The sequence below is a fragment of the Physella acuta genome, unplaced genomic scaffold, assembly GCF_028476545.2.
Source record: "Physella acuta isolate Inbredline_101_S28 unplaced genomic scaffold, ASM2847654v3 ptg000033l, whole genome shotgun sequence".
In the NCBI taxonomy this organism is placed as follows: domain Eukaryota; kingdom Metazoa; phylum Mollusca; class Gastropoda; family Physidae; genus Physella; species Physella acuta.
This window is the reverse complement of record NW_026731553.1, coordinates 62,045-76,141: the sequence shown is the minus strand read 5'-3', so window position 1 is coordinate 76,141 and position 14,097 is coordinate 62,045. Positions and strand designations below refer to the sequence as shown.

At 38.7% G+C, this 14,097-nt stretch overlaps 1 protein-coding gene across 2 annotated transcripts in view; it reads right to left on the bottom strand.

Moving 5' to 3' along the window:
- Nucleotides 1–29: 29 nt before the first annotated feature.
- The window catches only part of LOC131942136 (lipase maturation factor 2), a 45,974-nt gene continuing 31,906 nt past the window's right edge, over nt 30–14,097 (bottom strand). The window contains exons 8-16 of one of the 2 annotated variants that reach the window (XM_059301863.1): nt 12,120–12,240; nt 11,133–11,291; nt 10,485–10,590; nt 6,062–6,161; nt 4,924–5,039; nt 2,353–2,486; nt 1,614–1,842; nt 1,017–1,116; nt 30–787 (exon numbers count right to left, since the gene is read on the bottom strand). In XM_059301863.1, coding sequence (XP_059157846.1) covers nt 629–787; nt 1,017–1,116; nt 1,614–1,842; nt 2,353–2,486; nt 4,924–5,039; nt 6,062–6,161; nt 10,485–10,590; nt 11,133–11,291; nt 12,120–12,240 — 1,224 coding nt within the window. In that variant the 3' untranslated portion in view covers nt 30–628. Of the gene's footprint in view, nt 788–1,016; nt 1,117–1,613; nt 1,843–2,352; nt 2,487–3,558; nt 3,675–4,923; nt 5,040–6,061; nt 6,162–10,484; nt 10,591–11,132; nt 11,292–12,119; nt 12,241–14,097 lie in introns of both variants that reach the window. The other variant, XM_059301872.1, reaches the window with a different exon arrangement.

Genomic DNA, 14,097 nt, shown 5'->3' with positions numbered 1-14,097 from the left:
TGTTGTTTTCCTATAATTAAAGACTTGACTCAAGTTTTGTGATAGAAATTTATTTTTTTCTAAACAAGAACAATTAAAGCATGCCAAAAAAAAAAAAGAATTATGTGACATATATCGGTCTAGAAAGACACAAAAAATGAAGGGATATTGTTAGATATGTACATAAATCTGTACAAAATGGCAACAGCTTAGGGCAACATGATGAAAGATGGGCAGCCATGAACACATCCAGTCAGTAGACCACAATTGGACAAACACTGTAAGGCACTTGTGATCATCTGATTGGTGCGGCAGGTCACATGTCTTTTCTAGCAACTGCTCACCTTTTAGGCAGATAATTTTTTTAAAAATCTGAGACAATCAGGTTCTTGCAGCAGATCTTGTGGCTAAATTAGGATTTGAACAACAGTGAGATCATCTGTTGGGTATGGTACATGCTCTAGGAAAATGTAACAAGCAGAAACTAGTTTAGATCAAGCTTTGAAATAAAATGTGTGCAGGGTGAGACTGTGTCAACATGTAGAACAAGGAATTGGGAAAACTAACATACAAATGTATGAGCTAAAATCTTATAAGAACCATACTGGTACAAGGTATAATATTTAATCATGACCGAAACAAAAACAACCTATCTAAAAAGTGCCCTGTTTAACATAATGACGAGGATGGCTGAGGCTAAGATTGAGACAATAAAACTGAAGCCTTCAGGCTGGCCAATCTTTTCTCTAAACCACTTAACAATTCTGGCTACAATGTTGTCCAGCTTTAACTTCTTGGGCTTCTTTTCCTGAGAGTAATTAATTGAGTAAATAAACAATAATCTGATAAATAATCAAAACAACTATTTAAATAAGCCTTGCCCATATAATCACTCCTTTTATACAAAAGCTGATTTGACTTCAGTATAAATCAATTCTATAGAAAATAAAATTTCATAAATCATTTTTTCTTCTAAATGTTGCTAATGTAAAAGTAATTTTGTAGGAGAATAAAAGAAAAAAAAAGTGCAAACAAACCTGCAGTAGCTGGGCATGTTTTAAATAGTCAACAAATGATTGGTCGGTTATAGAAAGAGCTGGCAAGTACTCAGCCTTGATCTCTCTCTTCCACCAGGAGCTGCAAGTAGCAAATGTAAATCAGCTTTGGTCAGTCTTTTGACAACCACCTCAAGACAGAATGTATTGTTAAGGGGAATAATTCAATGTATCATGTTTTTTGATACATGACAATTAGCCAAGTGCATTTTTTCTTTATAAAGTGGTAATTGTAGATTTTCTGTATAAAGTGGTTATTGTAGATTTTAAGCTCTGCTATTCGACCATAGTGTACATTAAGATCTCATTATTTTGTGTGTGAATAGAGCATTGAAAGACGTCTCCAGTAAATTTATGAATTGTAAATACTAGCAACACTTTAGAACAACATGATAACACAAGCAGTATAACTATAACACTCTCCCCCCCCCCCCCCATGATAGATGTGGGCTGGGGTGTACTTTAGGCTAATCAATGAGACCAGGCTAGGCAACAGAGATAACTGTTGTTAGGATTAGGCCAATGGCTAGTCAGGTCCGGGTCCTGGGTTGTGATATGACAAGCATGTACACAACTCACCATTTCTCCACTCCACTACAGTCCTTAAGACTGGTATAGTGGTAATGATAGAGGGTGGCCCTGATGTACTTGGGTGGTCTATCAGGGAAAGGGTTGCTGCTGATCAGGTCCAGGACATCCGGCTGGTTCTGCAAGAGTCTGTAGACCAAGTTCAGGAACCAGGGGTTGTTCTGGTAGTTGCCCAGAGCTGCAAACCACATTTGCCAGTCCAGGCGGGGCTGGTGAGGGGCTGAGGAGGAAAAGGTTATCTCAGAGTCTAGTATTTGATGAAGAGCTCTTCTACAGTCAGAGGTAGGAATAGACTAGCCACACTACTTAAAGCTGCCTTGGGAAATTCCCAATAAATGAATGTAAGGTTTTTAAAACAAATGCTAATAGAATTCATTACATTTTTATATTAAACAAAATGCTGACAGATAAGTGTAGATTATCTTTATTGGCATAAATTTATAATACTAAAAGATTGAACTGACCAACTATGGGTGGGCCAAAACTAAAAGATTGAACTGGCCAACTATGGGTGGGCCAAAACTAAAAGATTGAACTGACCAACTATGGGTGGGCCAAAACTAAAAGATTGAACTGACCAACTATGGGTGGGCCAAAACTAAAAGACTGAACTGACCAACTATGGGTGGGCCAAAACTAAAAGACTGAACTGACCAACTACGGGTGGGCCAAAACTAAAAGATTGAACTGACCAACTATGGGTGGGCCAAAACTAAAAGATTGAACTGACCAACTATGGGTGGGGCCCATGATACGTTGCCAGGTTTGTAGAAAAAGTCGTAAGGCTTCCATCCGTCTACTGCTGACCTTTCACTAGCATGACCTTCTACAACAATCTCAGGTCGACCTCCTACACCTGTCATTCTAATGTTCAAATAAGAAGAAAAAGTTAAGTTATCCTCGAGGACTAAGAATTTTTTATTTGAACAATTGACAACCAACCAACAAATTAGAAAAATAAATCTTGATAATTTAGACAAATTTACATATAGTTTTAGAGGTCAGATGAATGAAAATTTAAAACTGATCTTTAAAAAAATTAATTGATAATCTGAATATAACAAAGCTAGATTATGAAGCATTTACAAGGTCAAATATTTACTCTACAAAACTAAGTTAAGAAATATTTTTAATAAATTAGCTAATGTAAGTATGGAAGAAATAAAAACAATTTGAAACAAAAATAAAAAGTTGTTTGCATGAAAAGATAAGGAATGTAAAAACTTTAGAAGTATCGGCAAGCAATAGCAAAGCTGAAGCAAATATAAAAACTGATATAAAGTTGATCTAAGCTAGAAAAAGCTTAAATAAAACCTGAAGGGTGATGCCACAAGTTTACCATTTACCTAACATCTCTCCAAAAAATTACAAAGACAAAACACAAGACTTACACACACACAAAAGTACCCAACTAGAATAAGTAGATATAGAACCAGTTAGTGTGAGGAACCTCACAACTAACAGATATCCTTTATCTAGTGAGGTGAATAACACTATTAGTTTTTTATATTAATTACAATAATTACATACACATCACTGCATCTACAATTTTAAGTTACCTAACTAGAATGAAAGTCATTGATAAAATATCTAGCATTAAAGTCGCTCTTCTGTAGTTCCATAAATGTTATGTTTTATCTGTGTGTTTATTAAATCTACATTTAAATATCAACCCATACATCAGATTGTGTGAGTAAAACAATCATTTCTATAATTTCTAATTTATATTAGAATTTAATTCACATTTAGGTATGCCAAAAAATAAAAACAAGAAATAAAAAATAATACTGAACACAAGGAATAAATGTTCTGAATATTCTAGAACTTATCTTACAAAACTTTGAGAAGTCTGAGCTTCAATACAACTGCTAGCAAAAAGTTTTAATTGAGGCAAGGTTTTAAGACCGAACTAAAAATCTCAACCATGTCATCTTACACTCTGAACAGGCCGTAGGAACTGGTTATCTGAAAGGGGTCAACTTTACTATGCCAGGACTTGGCATACTTGGGCAGACTACGGTACGCGCTAGTGTCCACATAACTATGGGGTACCTGTGAGACAAGAACAAAACAAACTGACTGAATATGCAGGTTCTAATACCTCTGGCACCCTGGGTTCAGTGTCCTAATATAGGAGGGGAGTGTGGGGGTGAAGGGGGGCAACATTTTATTGGAAGAAAACCCCAAACCTGTGCTGTCATGTGATTTAACTAGGGGCGTGCAGCGTGCGGTGACTGAGAGAAGATGACATGCAGCATATCTACAATATCATTAGCATGGACATCTTTTAACATTCAGGCTTGATGATATCAAAAGGACATTGTGAAACATGATGACTTGAATACAGCAGCAACACAACTGATGGGTTCCCATAATATGAGAGATTTTTCTGGATGTTTGAACTGATTTGATTGGATTTTAAATCATGTTACATGATTGGATATTAGAACTAATATGATTGGATGTTAGACCAGCTTATTCAATTGGATGTTAGAATTAATTGGATTGGATGTTAGATTACCATATACGATTGGATGTTAGGGGTCGGCGTGGTCGAGTCGGTGAAGCTCATGGTTGCTAAACCGAAAAGTCTCGAGTTCGAACCCTCGGGCAGATGAGGCTTGTTAGCTGGGGACAGCCACTCTTATAGGAGAGACAACTCCAAAATTAAACAACTGCTGCCTTGTAGTTTGTTCTTGGTTGGACAAAGGCTATGGAAGCAAATCCAAAAAGAAAAGCAGGCTGAAATCGGAGTCAATGGCCTCAATGGCGCATAACCAGTTGACACGTAACGCTTAATTGTGTTGGAGGTGTGGTCGAGTCGGCAAAAGCTCATGGTTGATAAATTCGAACAGTCTCAAATTCAACCACACTGGCAGATAAATCTCGATCCCCTTCAACACTAATAATTAAGAACGAAGAAGAAGAAGAGAAGAAGATTGGATGTTAGAATTAATTTGATTGGATGTTAGACCAGAAAATCCAACATGGCAGACAACAGAACAAACCCTGCAAGGCAATCACCACAATGATGAAACAGCATACCAAGTTGTAAAAGAGTTTTAAAATTGTGATTTTACTTCACAGTTAGTAAGTGAAGATACACTTGTGTGCAATAGAAAACAATATTAGTATAAAAAAATACACGAAGAAAACACAAGTCATGCTAGAAATACACTCAGGAATTACATCTAAGGTTTTTAGTGCTAAACAATAGTGTGAACAACATTATAGTTTTAGTAACAAACAGACTATGGGTTTTCTTCTAATAAAAAAATTGCCATCTGGCCCTATAAAATACCTTCTGAAAAGCCCATAAGAACTAGTGATGTGAAAGGGCTTAGCCAGTCCATGGTACTTTAAGAAATCTTTAGGCAGGGCTGTCTGGGTGGGTTTGTGGACTGTGGTGTGGGGTACCTACAAGGATCAGAACAGTTCCGTACACTGGCTTTTTTCTGTCACAACTTTCAGTGGCTTTTTTCTGTCACAAGTTTCAGCAGCTTTTTTTTGTCACTAGTTTCACTGGCTTTTTTCTGTCACAAATTTCATTGGTTTATTTGTCACAAGTTTAAGTGGCTTTTTACTGTCACAAGTTTCATTGGTTTATTTGTCACAAGTTTAAGTGGCAAGTGGCTTTTTACTGTCACAAGTTTCATTAGTTTATTTGTCACAAGTTTAAGTGGCTTTTTTCTGTCACACGTTTCATTGGTTTATTTGTCACAAGTTTAAGTGGCTTTTTTTTGTCATTAGTCAACATACATTTATGTAGCTTTTTTCTATCCCTAGTTTCACTGGCTTATTTGTCACACATTTCAGTGGTGTTCTGTCACAAGTAAAAATGGCTTTTTTTCTGTCACTAGTTTCACTGGTTTTTTGTTACTTTGTTTTTGTGACTAGTCAAAGTTTCAGTGGCTTTATCCTTACCACAAGTTAAACTGAAAAATGTTTAGTTTCAAATAAATAAAATGGAATTGCGATTTCATCCAATTTTAGCTTTTATATTAACTGCCATAAAGATGACAGTTTCATATTTTAAAAAATTGTTGATAAATTATCCTTAAATCAAGCCAGCAGTACAAGGAATCATTTTAACAAAAGTCTGTTATGACAAACATTTTAACAAAAGTCTGCTATGACAGACATTTTAACAAAAGTCTGTTATGACAAACATTTTAACAAAAGTCTGCTATGACAGACATTTTAACAAAAGTCTGTTATGACAGACATTTTAACAAAAGTCTGTTATGACAGACATTTTAACAAAAGTCTGTTATGACAGACATTTTAACAAAAGTCTGTTATGACAGACATTTCAACAGAAGTCTGTCATGACAGACATTCTGACAAAAGTCTGTTATGTAATGTCAATGAACATCTGTCTGATGTCTGAATGATCAAAGACATGGAATAAAGCAGCATCTGACAACTGATGTACTCACCAAGCTAATGATGAACATGAAGGTGGCCATCAGAGCAAAAAACACAGTCCCAGCTGTGCTCAAACTCTTGCGGATGATACCTCTCTCAGTCATCACACTCCTGTAGACACAACACAGACACATGGGGTCATGTGACTTATAGAGACACAACACAGACACATGGGGACATGAGACTTATAGAGACACAACACAGACACATGGGGACATGAGACTTATAGAGACACAGACACATGGGGTCATGAGACTTATAGAGACACAACACAGACACATGGGGGCATGAGACTTATAGAGACACAACACAGACACATGGGGTCATGAGACTTATAGAGACACATCATTAGACACATGGGGTCATGAGACTTATAGAGACACAACACAGACACATAGGGTCATGAGACTTATAGAGACACAACATAGACACATGGGGTCATGAGACTTATAGAGACACAACACAGACACATGGGGTCATGAGACTTATAGAGACACAACACAGACACATGGGGTCATGAGACTTATAGAGACACAACACAGACATATGGGGTCATCAGACTAATACAGACACAACACAGACACATGGGGTCATGAGACTTATAGAGACACAACACAGACACATGGGGTCATGAGACTTATAGAGACACAACACAGACACATGGGGGCATGAGACTTATAGAGACACAGACACATGGGGTCATGAGACTTATAGAGACACAGACACATGGGGTCATGAGACTTATAGAGACACAACACAGACATATGGGGTCATGAGACTTATAGAGACATAACACAGACACATGGGGTCATGAGACTTATAGAGACACAACACAGACACATGGGGTCATGAGACTTATAGAGACACAACACAGACACATGGGGTCATGAGACTTATAGAGACACAACACAGACACATGGGGTCATCAAATTTATAGACACAACACAGACACATGGGGTCATGAGACTTATAGAGACACAGACACATGGGGTCATGAGACTTATAGAGACACAACACAGACATATGGGGTCATGAGACTTATAGAGACATAACACAGACACATGGGGTCATGAGACTTATAGAGACACAACACAGACACATGGGGTCATGAGACTTATAGAGACACAACACAGACATATGGGGTCATGAGACTTATAGAGACATAACACAGATATATGGGGTCATGAGACTTATAGAGACACAACACAGACACATGGGGTCATCAAATCTATAGACACAACACAGACACATGGGGTCATGAGACTTATAGAGACACAGACATATGGGGTCATGAGACTTATAGAGACACAACACAGACACATGGGGTCATGAGACTTATAGAGACACAACACAGACACATGGGGTCATGAGACTTATAGAGACACAACACAGACACATGGGGTCATCAAATTTATAGACACAACACAGACACATGGGGTCATGAGACTTATAGAGACACAGACACATGGGGTCATGAGACTTATAGAGACACAACACAGACATATGGGGTCATGAGACTTATAGAGACATAACACAGACACATGGGGTCATGAGACTTATAGAGACACAACACAGACACATGGGGTCATGAGACTTATAGAGACACAACACAGACACATGGGGTCATGAGACTTATAGAGACACATCATTAGACACATGGGGTCATGAGACTTATAGAGACACAACACAGACACATAGGGTCATGAGACTTATAGAGACACAACACAGACACATGGGGTCATGAGACTTATAGAGACACAACACAGACACATGGGGTCATGAGACTTATAGAGACACAACACAGACACATGGGGTCATGAGACTTATAGAGACACAACACAGACATATGGGGTCATCAGACTAATACAGACACAACACAGACACATGGGGTCATGAGACTTATAGAGACACAACACAGACACATGGGGTCATGAGACTTATAGAGACATAACACAGACACATGGGGGCATGAGACTTATAGAGACACAGACACATGGGGTCATGAGACTTATAGAGACACAGACACATGGGGTCATGAGACTTATAGAGACACAACACAGACATATGGGGTCATGAGACTTATAGAGACATAACACAGACACATGGGGTCATGAGACTTATAGAGACACAACACAGACACATGGGGTCATGAGACTTATAGAGACACAACACAGACACATGGGGTCATGAGACTTATAGAGACACAACACAGACACATGGGGTCATCAAATTTATAGACACAACACAGACACATGGGGTCATGAGACTTATAGAGACACAGACACATGGGGTCATGAGACTTATAGAGACACAACACAGACATATGGGGTCATGAGACTTATAGAGACATAACACAGACACATGGGGTCATGAGACTTATAGAGACACAACACAGACACATGGGGTCATGAGACTTATAGAGACACAACACAGACATATGGGGTCATGAGACTTATAGAGACATAACACAGACATATGGGGTCATGAGACTTATAGAGACACAACACAGACACATGGGGTCATCAAATTTATAGACACAACACAGACACATGGGGTCATGAGACTTATAGAGACACAGACATATGGGGTCATGAGACTTATAGAGACACAACACAGACACATGGGGTCATGAGACTTATAGAGACACAACACAGACACATGGGGTCATGAGACTTATAGAGACACAACACAGACACATGGGGTCATCAAATTTATAGACACAACACAGACACATGGGGTCATGAGACTTATAGAGACACAGACACATGGGGTCATGAGACTTATAGAGACACAACACAGACATATGGGGTCATGAGACTTATAGAGACATAACACAGACACATGGGGTCATGAGACTTATAGAGACACAACACAGACACATGGGGTCATGAGACTTATAGAGACACAACACAGACATATGGGGTCATGAGACTTATAGAGACACAACACAGACATATGGGGTCATGAGACTTATAGAGACATAACACAGACACATGGGGTCATGAGACTTATAGAGACACAACACAGACATATGGGGTCATGAGACTTATAGAGACACAACACAGACATATGGGGTCATGAGACTTATAGAGACATAACACAGACACATGGGGTCATGAGACTTATAGAGACACAACACAGACATATGGGGTCATGAGACTTATAGAGACACAACACAGACATATGGGGTCATGAGACTTATAGAGACATAACACAGACACATGGGGTCATGAGACTTATAGAGACACAACACAGACATATGGGGTCATGAGACTTATAGAGACACAGACACATGGGGGCATGAGAGACACAACACAGACACATGGGGTCATGAGACTTATAGAGACACAACACAGACACATGGGGTCATGAGACTTATAGAGACACAACACAGACATATGGGGTCATGAGACTTATAGAGACACAACACATGGGGTCATGAGACTTATAGAGACACAGACACATGGGGTCATGAGACTTATAGAGACATCATTAGACACATGGGGTCATGAGACTTATAGAGACACATCATTAGACACATGGGGTCATGAGACTTATAGAGACACAACACAGACACATGGGGTCATGAGACTTATAGAGACACAACACAGACACATGGGGTCATGAGACTTATAGAGACACAACACAGACACATGGGGTCATGAGACTTATAGAGACACAGACACATGGGGTCATGAGACTTATAGAGACACAACACAGACACATGGGGGCATGAGACTTATAGAGACACAGACACATGGGGTCATGAGACTTATAGAGACACAACACAGACACATGGGGTCATGAGACTTATAGAGACACATCATTAGACACATGGGGTCATGAGACTTATAGAGACACAACACAGACACATAGGGTCATGAGACTTATAGAGACACAACACAGACACATGGGGTCATGAGACTTATAGAGACACAACACAGACACATGGGGTCATGAGACTTATAGAGACACAACACAGACACATGGGGTCATGAGACTTATAGAGACACAACACAGACATATGGGGTCATCAGACTAATACAGACACAACACAGACACATGGGGGCATGAGACTTATAGAGACACAACACATCATAGACACATCAAACTGTCAAACATCTGTGCCCAACAAACTGTCACACATCTGCCCAACAAACTGTCACACATCTGCCCAACAAACTGTCAAACATCTACCCAACAAACTGTCACACATCTGCCCAACAACCTGTCACACATCTGCCCAACAAACTGTCAAACATCTGTGCCCAACAAACTGTCACACATCTGCCCAACAAAGTGTCACACATCTGCCCAACAAACTGTCACACATCTGCCCAACAAACTGTCACACATCTGCCCAACAACCTGTCAAACATCTGCCCAACAACCTGTCAATGAAGACAAGCAGAAGATGAGTGTAGCACCAGTTACCTGATCAAAGAGAGCAGCACCTCAATGCCTAGAGAGCCAGCACCCAGGTAGATTGTGTAGGGCATGACCTTCTCCAGCCACTCCATGAAAGACGACTCAGAGAAAGCTGTTCACAAATTCAAATTAAATACAATTTAAATACATCGTCATAACAACAGGATGTTGCTGGTGTGTAAACCCATGTTAATTATGAACATTTCCTCTTTAAAGCATTTTAAATTTCTTTGTTTAAAAAGTTTTAAAATGCATTTTGATATATTTATTACATTTTCTATTAAAAAAAAACCAAACAGCAAATTTAGTTACAATAATGATGTTGTCATAAAAGTAGTTATAATAAAAACATAATTAAATTGCATTATTACACAATTTTCTTATTGAAGAAAAGATTGTTGCAATAGCAACATTTTAAATAAAAACCATCATTTGTATAGTAGCGGCAACTTAACAGTTTTACATAAAGAGATACACAGACTTATCAAGGCTAAAACAATATATGATACAAAGACACACATACATATAACATGGTACAGACATCAATACATCACAATGACACCCATCAACCTAATGGTGACACCAAACAACACAACACAATGCCACCCATCAACACGAGGATACCACCCATCAAAACACCATAAAGAATCTGACCTATCTTAGAGTGGACGGTCCAGTCAGGATTAAACTTGAGACTGAAGTACTCCTTGCTCTTGTAACCCATGTAGCCCAGCACCACCAGGGGGAAGATTAGAGTGGCCAGGCCACTGACCCCTGCCCAGGCTAGAGATTTCTTCTTCTTCTTGCTACTACCTGTAGACAATGACAGTACTTTCATTCTCAATTCTATACACAAATGTTCAATGTTTAATATATATGTATATAATGTATATATGTGTATATATATTTATAGGCTATATGTATGTATATATATATATATATATATATATATATATATATATATATATATATATATATATATATATATATATATATATAGCCTATATATACACACATATATAAACTAAAATCAATCATCTTTATTGTGTGAACAGAAATCTATAGTTTCACAAAAATCTTTTAACATCTTGTAACTTGTATAAGAAGAGACTATTAGAAAAGTTGCAGGTATTTTATTTCTATATGTACCTAATGAGGTTTAGTTTAAAAGGGCATCAGTTTTATAGACCAGGGGAGTTCACTGTTTAATTATGTGTGTGTATGTGTGTAGGGAGATAACTGCTTACCATTGAGTGTGTGTGTATGTGTGTGTGTAGTTCACAACTTACCTTTGAGAGGGTGTGTGTGTATTTATATGTGTGGGGCTCACAGTTTACCTCTGCATGTGTGTGTATTTGTGGAGTTCACAGGTCACCTTTTTTTTTGTGTGTGTGTATGTATGGTTACCTTTGTGTGTGTGTGTGTAGTTCACAGCTTACCTTGTGTGTGTAGAGTTCACAGGTTACCTTTGTGTGTGTGTGTGTATGCTTACCTTTGTGTGTGTGTGTGTGTGTGTGTGGAGTTCACAGCTTACCTTTGTGTGTGTGTGGAGTTCACAGCTTACCTTGTGTGAGTGTGTGCCTACCTTTGTGTGTGTGTGTGTGTGTGTGCCTACCTTTGTGTGTGTGTGTGTGTGCTTACCTTTGTGTGTGTGAGAGAAGAATGAGCACGAGTCGTCCAGAAGGGCCAGACACAGGGTGATGGTGAGCAAGTTGAAGAAGTTGTAGTTGCCAGTCAGGATGATGGAGATCTGTAGCAGCACCTGGCAAGGTAAACAAGACTCATCAGATGGGTGCATCAAGTGTGTCACCATCTACTGGTGTGTTGCATCAAGCGTGTCACCATTTCTTGATGTGTTGCATCAAGTGTGTCACCATCTATTGATGGGATCGTTTAATCAAGCATGTCACCATCTACTGATGAGATGGTTGCATCAAGTGTCACCATTTCTTGATGTAATGGTTACATCAAGTGTGTCACCATTTTATGATGAGATGGTTACCTTAAGTGTGTCACCATCTACTGATGAGATGGTTTAATCAAGTGTGACACCATTTCTTGATGTAATGGTTGCATCATGTGTGTTACCATCTACTGATGAGATGTGCCCAGTATCCACTGGTAAACAACTGAATATGTGTGTTTATACCCTGCAAGTCAACACACCCACACCACACCCACACCATCATCTGTTAAGTTCTAAGATTGAACAACCTCTAATGTTAGCTTTTCTTTAGACCCTCTCAATTAACCCTGCCTATACACCTCTAGCTAGTACCTATGCTAACACATCAAGCCTCAACAATACCCTAGACCCAATTGTTGTGATATCATTATCAATGACAACAGAAGTACCATGAAGTGGCTACGGCTATTAGGAAAAATTATTTTTGTTTACGTACAGTCCTGTTGCTACATTTCAGGACATTTATTTTATGGGCTGTATATTTTCTTCTCGTAGTTTGAGTCGGATAATGTACACCCTGTTGTGTACACCACTAGACCATTACATGTACACCTGTACACCATTACAGAGCTGTGTTAACATGTGTCCTGTATTACACGCAAGCATAGTTTTGATTGGGTGAGTTTAATCAACCAGTCGCATGGAGAAACAGAACCAACAAGCCAAAATTAATTTTTAAAGTAAAAAAGTGTTCAATATATTGATTTCATTTCTTTTCAGACAAATTTTATCATGAAAAATTTAAAATCCTCATAGATCCCACTTTAAAAAAAATCATACTTAACCCACCCCTTACCTCCCCTACACACACATACACACACAAATCCCAATACAATATCTGGAGTGTAAAAATCTTGTAAGAGTGTAGTCAGTCCATGAGGATTACCTTAAGACCCTGCTTTTGATAAGCTTCAACCAGGTATGACATTTATTTGATTACAGGTGATCAATAATTAATTGAAATTACACCAGCTTGATTTTGTGCCAATGCAGTTATTGTATGGCAATGTGTTTAGGGTAGTTCATGGTGGTATCTCACAATTTACTGATATAGTGTGTCACAATGTAGCCAGTGATTAAAACTGTCAAAATGTAGCCAGTGGTTAAACCAGTCAAATGTAGCCACCGGTTAAACCAGTCGAATGTAGCCACTGGTTGAACCAGTCACATGTAGCCACCGGTTTAACCAGTCAAATGTAGCCACTGGTTTAACCAGTCAAAATGTAGCCACTGGTTAAGTCAGTCAAAATGTAGCCACTGGTTAAGTCAGTCAAAATGTAGCCACTGGTTAAGTCAGTCAAAATGTAGCCAATGGTTAAACCAGCCAAATGTAGCCAATGATTAAAACTGTGAAAATGTAGCCGCTGGTTTAACCAGTCAAATGTAGCCAGTGGTTTAACCAGTCACAATGTAGCCACTGGTTAAACCAGTCACAATGTAGCCACTGGTTAATCCAGTCGAATGTAGCCACTGGTTATGTCAGTCAAAATGTAGCCACTAATTAAGTCAGTTAAAATGTATCTACTGGTTAAGTCAGTCAAAATGTAGCCACTAATTAAGTAAGTTGAAATGTAGCCACTGGTTAAGTCAGTCAAAATGTAGCCACTGATTAAGTCAGTTAAAATGTAGCCAATGGTTAAGTCAGTCAAAATG